General features: G+C 43.4%; 4 protein-coding genes across 4 annotated transcripts; 2 read left to right on the top strand and 2 right to left on the bottom strand.

The window, feature by feature from the left end:
* Positions 1 to 49: 49 nt before the first annotated feature.
* EAF01_003388 (uncharacterized protein) lies at positions 50 to 3,977 on the bottom strand. Its single transcript, XM_038911642.1, has 6 exons — positions 2,518 to 3,977; positions 2,114 to 2,407; positions 1,525 to 2,029; positions 1,281 to 1,404; positions 1,071 to 1,220; positions 50 to 1,020 (listed from the first exon to the last, which is right to left on the bottom strand). Exons 3-6 carry the CDS (start codon positions 1,753 to 1,755, stop codon positions 374 to 376), a joined length of 1,152 nt encoding a protein of 383 aa, XP_038772877.1. The 5' UTR covers positions 1,756 to 2,029; positions 2,114 to 2,407; positions 2,518 to 3,977; the 3' UTR covers positions 50 to 373.
* Positions 3,978 to 5,158: 1,181 nt separating this feature from the next.
* On the top strand, positions 5,159 to 7,279 carry EAF01_003387 (uncharacterized protein; the record flags this gene model as incomplete). Its single annotated transcript, XM_038911641.1, has 7 exons — positions 5,159 to 5,189; positions 5,251 to 5,336; positions 5,387 to 5,507; positions 5,685 to 5,798; positions 5,847 to 6,092; positions 6,144 to 6,893; positions 6,948 to 7,279. 7 exons carry the CDS (start codon positions 5,159 to 5,161, stop codon positions 7,277 to 7,279), a joined length of 1,680 nt encoding a protein of 559 aa, XP_038772876.1.
* Positions 7,280 to 7,611: 332 nt separating this feature from the next.
* Positions 7,612 to 8,451, bottom strand: EAF01_003386 (uncharacterized protein). The gene is made up of 2 exons (XM_038911640.1): positions 7,905 to 8,451; positions 7,612 to 7,840 (listed from the first exon to the last, which is right to left on the bottom strand). The coding sequence occupies exons 1-2, from the start codon at positions 8,385 to 8,387 to the stop codon at positions 7,664 to 7,666; spliced, it is 660 nt and encodes a 219-aa protein (XP_038772875.1). The 5' UTR covers positions 8,388 to 8,451; the 3' UTR covers positions 7,612 to 7,663.
* A 191-nt stretch (positions 8,452 to 8,642) lies between these two features.
* On the top strand, positions 8,643 to 9,473 carry EAF01_003385 (uncharacterized protein; the record flags this gene model as incomplete). Its single annotated transcript, XM_038911639.1, has 1 exon — positions 8,643 to 9,473. One exon carries the CDS (start codon positions 8,643 to 8,645, stop codon positions 9,471 to 9,473), a length of 831 nt encoding a protein of 276 aa, XP_038772874.1.
* Between the last annotated feature and the right edge of the window lie 915 nt (positions 9,474 to 10,388).

The following is a 10,388-nucleotide window of genomic DNA, read 5'->3' as shown; positions in this document are numbered from 1 at the left end:
GAACCACTTTACAAGCTCGTTCAAAGTCGATCCTGATTTCCAGATTGTTTAATCCACAAAAGTATTATCCTAGCTTTCATTTACTTAGAAATGCACAGTATTTCATCAAAATATTATAAAAAAGATAAATTTCCTGAATCGTAAGTACGTTACTGCCCATCATCCATAAAATATTCACAAGCCAATCCCCAAACTTGCCATGTTATCCCTAGTCCGCAGTCGATAAAATGGTATTAACGAAGATGAATAAATCGCCCAATCACATCTATTTGTGGCCATTTTATGACCAGTGAGATCAGGTTTGTGCCTGTACGCCAAATCGCTATGCAACGCCCATCCGTCCTCGTAGTATCATTGCCAATATCGGACGGGCTCAATCGTCGTCTTCTCCATGTAGGAGTACATACTGCAGAATATCGGATAAAGATATCACTCCCTTCAAATGCTGCTCTTCATCTATAACCATCAAGCGATGCACTCTAGATTTTCGAATCGTGTCAAAGATCGAATTTAGTCTGTCTTCTTCGCTGCATGTATAAATCCCTGCAAAATCTTCTGCTCTATTTGCCAACGCCTCTCCTACAGTCAACGTCAAACCATCATATACTCCACCTTTGATGATTGTGATTACATCAACAGCCTCAAAAAGGTTAAGGACTCGTGAATCTTTATCAACAATAGGAACACTCGAAATGCTGTGTTTGACCATCATGTGTATGACGTCGATCACTGGGGTATCCATACTTGCGGTTTGTAAGTCGCCATATGTTCCCAGCTTGAGTTCCGAAACGCTTTTCTTCAAGAACTCGGTCTCATCGACATTGACACTAATAAATTTTAGAATGCGGTATTGTGTAATCACACTAACCACCATCTCTTTTCCGGTTTCGTCATCGACATCAACCAGTGGAATACGGCGGGCGCGGGTTTGTAACATTTGTCGACAGGCGTCATAAAGAGGTCGCGCGGGATGTACTGATACTGTCTCCAAGGGTAGTACGCCGATTGCCTTTTCAATATCTGTGATTCATTCAGCCTAACGCTCAACCAACCCTAGTCGTAGACTCTACCTCTTAAGCTACTCAATTTGAATTGGTCTATTTGATTGAGAGCCTCCGGATTCTGCCAATAGTATTGGATGACATTTATGTAGTCCGAAGTCGTAAGAAGACCAGCAAAAGTTGAGGTGTGCGAATCCCATAGCGGGGCTGAAACGATACCTATAAAGTTCAGAGATTAGCGACGAGATGCGATTTAACATGGCCTGGAGGATTTTATACCATTTTGCAGGAGAATAGTCAAGCTCTTCTTGACAAGTAACTCGGTATTTAGAATGATAAGTCGAAAGGATAGAGGTAGAACATCATAACTTGTGCGGCGCTTGAGGAAATCTCGAATCGATTTCTGTTGATTCAAGTATGTCAGCCCCGTGTGATACTCGAAGTACAAAACCCCCACGAGTATCCTATGAATGACTTTATATGACCACCCTGATGGAACAAGCGATAACGGGAATTATCTTACCAGACCCTTTTGCTGGTCCTTGTCGAGCGCACTCATCGGCTTTTCCTGCGGCGTTTCCTCCAGCGGCTTTTCTTGCTGCATCTCGGCGATCTTCACTCTTGGAAGGAGGAATGTTGAAGGTTGAGCTATGCGCGACTCGTGATCATGTCTAGCGACAACCGGTGGTTGTGATGTGAAGGTGTTTGCGGGATTGGGCGCCGCTGGCTGCATCTCTTCTGCCATATTAGACATGGATTATGCTTGGGACAATTCGTGGGGAGCACATTGATATTGGGGGGGAGGGACAAAGATAAAGTTGGCCGAAAATTCAATAAGAATTAAATTGAAGGATGATTCATGAGAAAGGTTGTATGGTTGTACTGTCAGAAGATGGATAATATTGAGTCGCAAAGCTTGGAAATGGTGGGTTGAACTTTGAAAGCTAGAACAAAAGTCACGAAGGTGGGGCAGATTTTCTGGGGAATTTTATATATGTGATCAGCCAGAATTTGACTTGTTTCAGCTTCTGCATCATTGTGTTACTTTGTTTACCGTAATATTTGAAATGTGTGAAGGTTGATATTGAGATGAAATACATCTATCTACCTACCTAGGTGGATATGTAGGTATTCACCGATCAAGATCATCTAGAGCGGTGCGAAAAGGCCTCCACGGCAGTGGCCCAGCGGAGCGTCATCACTTAATAAACTTTCCTGGTCTGCTTGTTTCGAGTCAATATATTCGAGCAAACCTACCTAACCTTGGAACTTATTGGTAAAACGACTATGTGTGCGCGAATATCGAGAATTACTTCTTCATCATCACACCAGATACTTGCTCGAGTATTACATACCAAGCCAGTGTACTTGTTATTAGAGCAATGATTTCATCCATCCTTCATTGCCTATACTTAGATGTTAGATAGGTAGATGTCAACCTCCTTCCTATTCGCCATTGAGGGGAACCTTGAGTGTTTCGTCATCTCTCCAGATGGCTAAAAATGTATTCACATACCCAGCGCGCGTCTAGCTCTTCTCAATGGAATGGAAGCAAGCCTTCATGTAAGAGGACGCCAAAGATGACCTGAGTTTTGCCAAAGATTGTAATTGTCAGTTGCATAAAACCATTCGAGGGGAAGCACCAGTTCGATCTTCCCATCATGAATCCCTCGGTACATATATATCAAGAATTTAAAATCTATACGGTACATCACATTCGGTTATCATTCTGGGTCTGATCCCTTTTCGGATTCCCATGAAAGGCTCGGTTCTCTTCCCCGGATTAGTCCTTTGAGTATCCACTTACTACACCATTTTTGAAATGCAAAGACATTTTCTCACGATGCCAACTCATACCTCACACCGAAGTAGTTGAAAATCTCTTCACAAGAAAGAAAAAATCATCGCCCAAGGCGTGAGCTTGACTTGATATGGTTCTATCGATTGGGTTATCTCAAAGATGGGACGGGGCTTGCCTCTCTCTCTCTTATCTATACTTCGGTGGGACGAGTATTCGTAGTCACAAGTGTAAATCATCAAACTCCAAGTAGTTCAATTGAAAACCTTAAGACTCTAAAGCTCTGGAGTGGCTTTAGAACAATCTTCTAGAATAAATCCTCCCAAGATCCCCTCTGGAATGATGAAGGGACCGTTTGAATAGCAACATACCCAAGCGTTCCCTCATCTTACTCTTCTAGGATGACCAATGCTTGTTGAAATTGCTTTCCCTGTACTTTGACCTACATGCATGAACTCGAATTTGAGAGTTTCTGTGGCTAAAAAATAGCCTGCATCTGCCTCGGAAAATAAATAGAATGGTGGCTATCTCCAAGTTGCTTCATGACAGGATGATTTCAGTATCTTGCATAATCTGAGGTGGAAGATGTCAAGGTGTGAAACTCCTCTGTACATCCACCTCATTGATTTTTGAGAATTAGAACCATCACTAGGGAAACACGTCGGTATAAAACAGTTCGCTGTTGCTGTATCGGTACCCGGCTTTGGAATTTAAACATGTCGCATCCATTGGTTATGTTGGTGAGGCTTCAAGTGGGTGTATGCGTTTGCATCTTTTTTTTTATTGGGGCAAAATATCGGTGTAAATGGATACTTTGTAGAGTGGTGTACCAGAATTGAATGTGGATACGTGATAAGTCGATTTGGAAAGGGTTTCATTGAATCGAAGAGTTGTTTATCCAAGGATAATGAGTGTTGTTTGGTGTACTCAGTATGGATTTTCTCATATTGGGCAATTGAGTTGTCCAGACGTGAATGTTATGCTGTTTGTGCATGGTGGTGTTGTGTTGACATTCTGATCTTTATTTCAAAGGATAGCCTTATAAGCGCACTACCTAGGTTCAGGGACCAAAGAAGAAATGGTAGTATGAGATGTCGAGGATGGGGAGAGAGGAAGTCATGACCATATGGTATCATCGGATAAGGAGTGAGGAGTGAGGAGTGAGGAGTGAGGAGTGAAGAGTGAAGAGTGAAAGTGGCTCTATAATGACTTATTACTAGGTAATTAGGGATCGTAGTATGTTTGTTCACTTAACTTGATTTTATATAGAAAATCTGAGACACTTGGTCATTCTCCAATGGAAGAGTTTTCAATTCTTCTCGTCGCTGCTCCGTACCCAACTATCTATACCGATAGCGACATAGATAAACCTACCGAGCATGTCGTCCATGCTACCTATTGGATATCTTTAGTCACCTTTAGCCGCGAGGCTCCATTTTCTTTCGTTGCGGGAAGAGGAGGCTGGAGATTCGCAGGGGATCTACCAAATCCAAGATGTAGCGGTACATGTTGATTGATGCTGCTGACCGAGATACGATACGACACCAAGATAGCCCGATACCACTCCTCTTGTTGGTTCTGGGATGAAGGGAGGAGGGTGAGGTTGTCATGCTCCTGTGAATGTTGTTGGCGTACCTGCCTAGCTACGGGTCGTTTAATTGTTCATGAGACCTTTCTATTATATAGCAATACAATTTAAAATTCACTCCTCACTCCTCACTTCTCACTTCATTCTTCATTTCTCCAAAACATACATCATTCAAAGGTTCCAAGGTTAATAAAGTCAACTTCTCACCTAGTAGTAATCGCATACCGACCTAATAAAAGTAACCTAACAACACTCGAACAAGGATCCATTTATCATTATTCCTCGACCTTTTCTCTTTCCGTCCTAGTCTACTACATTGGATTGGCTTGTGGTCCGTGCGTAGCCTTCTGTAGCATGTAGCGTGTACAAGCCGGTGGTGGTGCACAATTACCTAAGGAAAGTGAAAGACCGAAGCAGTGCTGTGTTAGAAAACCAAAAAGCTTCCCGCCCAGCTCAACTCAACTCATCTCAACTCAACTCAACTCAAACTCAAACTCAAACTCAAACTCGACTCATCAATCCTCAATCCTCAAACATTCCTTCCTTTTATCAACATCCAGAACAATTCATTAATTTACATCGCTACTCCCCGACGAATGGCCATCGAGCCTTCCATTAATATAATCCGAAATCCAAATTTACGCCATTTCCCATTCCTATAGCTTCGCTTTGTTCGATTCATCGCCCTCATTTCATTTCATTCCAACAGATTCAATTTGATCCCGACCCTACAATCTACATTCACGAGTCCTACGGGACCAACATCAAGAAATGGGAGGTGTTTGCTCTTCTTGCTGCGGAGGTAGGCGTTGAAAAAAGAACCATATCTTGTGGAACTATTTACTTATCTTTGGACGGTGCAGGTAAATCTCGAGATGGCTTGTATGAGCCAGTGCTAGCAGAAAGCGAAAGAGAGGCGGTGGCAGACCTTTTACAATACCTAGAGAATGTAAGAAAAGCCTAGACTAATGTTAAATTCGATGTCTAATGATCATCCAGCGCGGCGAGACCGACTTTTTCTCCGGGGAACCTTTACGAGCACTGAGTACCTTGGTATTTTCTGATAATGTCGACCTTCAGCGAAGTGCTAGTTTAACATTTGCTGAGATAACGGAACGAGGTACGTCTTTGTTATATACCTGGATGGATGCAAGTACACAATGTTGGACTCGGGCAAACTGCACGACCTGTCTAAATAACGGTCCGCCTCGCATGCAACTACTTGAATGGCGGCGCTTCAGGGCGGACGGGATTAGATTATCGTTTGTGCAGGGAATTTATTACTGACGCCTCCCAGATGTTCGTGAAGTAGACAGAGACACCCTCGAGCCGATACTCTTCCTTCTGCAAAGTCCCGATATCGAGGTACAACGAGCGGCTAGCGCAGCTCTTGGAAATTTGGCAGTTAACAGTAGGTTATGTTCCCCTGTGATATGAGTCCAGCTAACAAACGATGTAGCGGAGAACAAAGTAGCAATCGTACTTCTTGGGGGGCTGACGCCTCTCATCAGACAGATGATGTCCCCAAATGTCGAGGTGCAATGTAACGCGGTCGGTTGTATCACCAATTTGGCAACACACGAGGATAACAAGGCCAAGATCGCACGATCAGGGGCATTGGGACCTCTTACTCGTCTAGCTAAATCTAAAGACATGCGTGTGCAGAGAAATGCTACTGGCGCTTTATTGAACATGACACATTCTGGTAAGCAGTTACCTTCTCGGTATAGTATTTACAAATACTGACATCATTTAGATGAGAACCGACAGCAGCTGGTTAATGCTGGTGCCATACCCGTACTCGTACAACTCCTCTCGTCTTCTGATGTAGATGTACAATACTACTGTACAACAGCTTTGAGTAACATCGCTGTTGATGCTAATAACCGCAAGAAGCTCGCCTTGAACGAGAATAGACTCATACAATCCCTTGTGAACCTGATGGATTCCTCCTCACCTAAAGTCCAGTGCCAAGCAGCTTTGGCCTTACGAAATCTTGCTTCTGATGAGAAGTATCAATTAGAAATTGTGCGCGCTCGCGGTTTAGCTCCATTATTACGACTTTTACAATCCTCTTATCTACCATTAATACTTTCTGCTGTCGCTTGCATACGCAACATATCGATACATCCATTAAACGAATCTCCAATTATTGATGCCGGCTTTCTAAAACCACTAGTAGATCTACTAGGTTCTACCGATAATGAAGAAATTCAATGCCACGCTATATCGACACTTCGCAACCTTGCTGCTAGTTCTGACCGAAACAAGGAGCTTGTTCTACAAGCCGGAGCTGTTCAAAAATGCAAACAACTTGTTCTGGAGGTCGCCCTGAGTGTTCAATCCGAAATGACTGCTGCAATCGCTGTATTGGCTTTAAGCGACGATCTTAAGACTCAACTCCTCAACCTAGGTGTATTCGATGTCCTCATCCCGTTGACAGATTCCCCGAGTATTGAAGTCCAAGGCAACAGTGCTGCGGCTCTTGGTAATTTGTCGTCCAAGGGTAAGTTTCAATATTGGGATCATGCTTGAAGTTTTTAATGCTAACTAATCATAGTCGGTGATTACTCCATCTTCATTCAAGCCTGGACAGAACCATTCGGAGGTATTCACGGTTATCTGAAACGCTTTCTCGCTAGCGGAGATCCAACTTTCCAACACATCGCAATCTGGACATTGTTACAACTACTGGAATCTGAGGATAAAAAGTTAATAAGCTTGATTGGAAAATCAGAAGAGATTGTACAAATGATTAAGACTATCTCCGATAAACAAATTGAATCCGACGACGAAGGCGAAGAAGACGGGGAAGGAGAAGTTATTCAACTTGCTCAAAGATCATTACAACTACTCGGACAAGGTGGGAAATCTTCCCATATCGAAGGTTGAGCGTTTTACACAAGAAAAGATTTTTTGTTATTTGCATCTAGCTATGGGTAGGGCACGGTGTTAGGAGTATAATCAAAGGCATAATAGTTTGCAGCGAGCATATTGGCAGAATGGGGGGCGCTGCACTACTTTTATTCCTGTGTTTTCATGACAGACCTTCAGAGGTTCCTGTCATTACAATATATCTTTTCACGACGTCTCCCTTCAACAACTTATTACAACGACATGGAACTTTAGTTGTTATTCATGTAATTAGATAGGACATTATGATATCCAAATCAAGTCATTGCTCAAAATAGTCAGAACTCTCACATGTTATTGGACAGGCATGATTATTTAACTTCTTAATACTTGGTGATTTTTGTTGGTGACTATATCAAAGTTTCAATGGCCATCTCCCACTGGTTGAAGATCATTCTCGAACCATTTTCTTTCGCTCCATGGTAGTACTCTAGCGATGATTTTCCCCTTGATCAAAGCCATAGGTATCGGACCAAACATCCTCGAATCCCTTGACCATTCTAAATTATCCCCCACTACCCAACAATGTCCCTCAGGAATCTATAAATCGTTAGCCTTCCCTTCAACTCATCCCCTCGCTCCCCTTTAAGCCTTAAAAACTCACTCTAATCATCTGAGTCTCCCTACTCCCCGGCGTCCCCATCATCACACAATCCCCCTCCAAGCCCAAAACTCTCTTGAAAGCCTTTTGCCCCGGCTCAACCACCGATTCAAACGACACGATATCGCCCACCTGGACGCCGCGCCCGCGTCGATACGCACGTGAAATGAGAAACCAATCGTTGGATACGGAGATGGTGGGGAGCATCGAGGGCCCGGATCCCGTCTCGAGTGAATAGATGTATGTGTGGAAGAGGTGGTAGATGAAGAGTGATTTGAGGGTCCAGGTTAGGATGCGTAGGGGGTGCGAGGCGGATTTGGGGGGTGCGCTTCCTACTTTTCCGGCAGTGGCACTGGTACTGGTACTGGTGGAGCGGGGGAGGAGGGAGATGCGCTGGGTGATGAGATGGTTTGGGAGGGGAGAGGGGGAGGGATAGGGATGGAGGAGGCGAGGGGGGAGAGGTCGGAGGAGTGTTTTAAATATCATGACATGCTTTTTCTTTCTAGTTACTTAAGTAGGCAACTCATTAAATAAGTAATTCTGCGCAGGCTGTATTTATTATACAGTCATTCCTAAACACAGAATATTTTGTTTCCCGTGATATGACAATGCAGAATGAATTCGCTTACATAATCACGCATCATAACAAATTCTTCTTGTCTGTCTGGCATCTACGATGTAGAACACAAGCTTTCTCAAGCTTTATCACAGTTTCATAGCCTATCTATACACTTACCAAATATGACGAATCCTCGCTGCGTCTTCAATGCAGCTTCTGCTCTTCGTCGAGTATTCTTCTCGGGATTCCCAATTGAATCATCTACATCGACATCGACATCTCTTCTACGCAACACTCCCATATTTTCCTCCTCCTCCTCTTTCCTCCTCCAACCCCGCATCCAAACCCGCAGCGTCTTCAAACCCACCTCCACCGCCGTCGCCGAACAGCGTCTACCCCGGGATGCCGAAATTACAGCCCCCTATCTGCGACTCAAAAATGCCGAAGGGAAACTCGATCCTCCTGTGTGCACCGCGCAGATTCTCCGCTCTATAGATCTCAAAACACACATGTTAGAAATCATCGCCTATCCGGATGAAGAACTCCCGCCGATCGCACGGATTGTGAATAAACGGGAATTATTTCAGAAGAAAAAAGAGGTGAAGAAGAGTAAGAATCCGGGAGCGGTCACGAAAACGATCGAGATGAATTGGGCGATTGAGAAAAATGATTTGGGTCACCGGTTGCAGAAGATGAGGGAGTTCTTGGAGAGGGGGAATAAGGTGGAGGTTATTTTGGCGGGGAAGAAGAAGGGGAGGAAGGCGTCGGTCGAGGAGGCGGAGGGGGTCATTGAGAGAATTAGGGAGTTTGTTGCGGGGGTGGAGGGCGCGAAGGAGAGGGTGAAGATGGAGGGGAAGGTTTTGGGGATGGCGGTGTTGAGTTTTGAGGGGAGGGTGGGGAAGAAAGGGGAGGGGGGTGGGAATGGGAATGGGGGGAAGGTGGAGGGGGAGAAAGTAGAGGGGGAGAAAGAAGAGGGTACTAAGGAAGATGTGAAATTGGAAGGCGCAAATTAAGAGCTGAGAGAGATATAAATATATCTCTGAGCTAAGTTAGCAACATGATGAAATAACCCCATCACACAAAGATCTCACATCTCGATCCTCAAACCACCTTGTCATTTGAAAGAAATCAACATCTTCATCCTCATCTGAAATATCATATATCATTTTATATAGGAGTACAATACCACCTCCGTATCGATACCTAGGTATCTATAGTAAAGATGCCCATACAAATCGACACTAGAATTTGGAAAGGGGTAGATAGACAGATGGATATATGTACATCTCAGAATCTGGTCATCTTGGAATGTTTTCTTAATAAATATCACTTGCAAATTTTCCGATATTTACAAGAGGAGAGGTTCGATTGGATTGATTGGATTAGATTTCGAGAGAAAATAGAATAGGGAGGCATGTCATATTCATATTCATATTCAAAGCCAAGTCCATATCCTCATCCGTATCCAATTCAATTTCGAATAGGAAATTAAAATACGACATTCCAATAACACCAACCTCAAATTGCCGTATTCTTATTTATATTTATATCCATATCCATATCCCTTCTTCCCCTCCCCTCTCCCCTTTCTCCTCTCTCATCAAATACATATATCCATACTCTATACAATCCCAATATCTGCATCTCATTCGTTAACTTCTTAATCCTGTAGTTATCTAACATCTATTATATACACGAATACACACCCTCTCTCTATACATCCATCAACATAATCCCAAATCCAATTCCAAAATCCAAAATCTTACCTCTTACAACTTACAATCTACCCAACCTTAACATCCCCCCTCTCCACAGAAACCAATCAACAATCCGAGATAAAATCTCAATTCTTGTTCATCCCCCCCTTATTCCCTTTCTTATGAAATCCATAGTTTATATAATCTCATTATCTATATTCTATCTCTCCA

The sequence above is a fragment of the Botrytis porri genome, assembly GCF_014898465.1.
Source record: "Botrytis porri strain MUCL 3234 chromosome Unknown BPOR_004, whole genome shotgun sequence".
NCBI classification, from domain to species: Eukaryota; Fungi; Ascomycota; class Leotiomycetes; order Helotiales; family Sclerotiniaceae; genus Botrytis; species Botrytis porri.
The sequence above is the reverse complement of the archived record's forward strand: the minus strand, read 5'-3'. Positions and strand labels throughout refer to the sequence as shown.

What these genes read in the sequence shown, in the direction of transcription:
- EAF01_003388 (XM_038911642.1), bottom strand. Translation starts at nt 1,755, where the DNA reads ATGTCTAATATGGCAGAAGAGATGCAGCCAGCGGCGCCCAATCCCGCA. An exon ending in AGGACCAGCAAAAGGGTCTG is followed by an intron (nt 1,405 to 1,524) that starts GTAAGATAATTC and finishes TTGAATCAACAG; the next exon opens with AAATCGATTCGAGATTTCCT. An exon ending in GACTATTCTCCTGCAAAATG is followed by an intron (nt 1,221 to 1,280) that starts GTATAAAATCCT and finishes TGAACTTTATAG; the next exon opens with GTATCGTTTCAGCCCCGCTA.
- EAF01_003386 (XM_038911640.1), bottom strand. Translation starts at nt 8,387, where the DNA reads ATGATATTTAAAACACTCCTCCGACCTCTCCCCCCTCGCCTCCTCCAT. An exon ending in GGGAGACTCAGATGATTAGA is followed by an intron (nt 7,841 to 7,904) that starts GTGAGTTTTTAA and finishes AACGATTTATAG; the next exon opens with ATTCCTGAGGGACATTGTTG.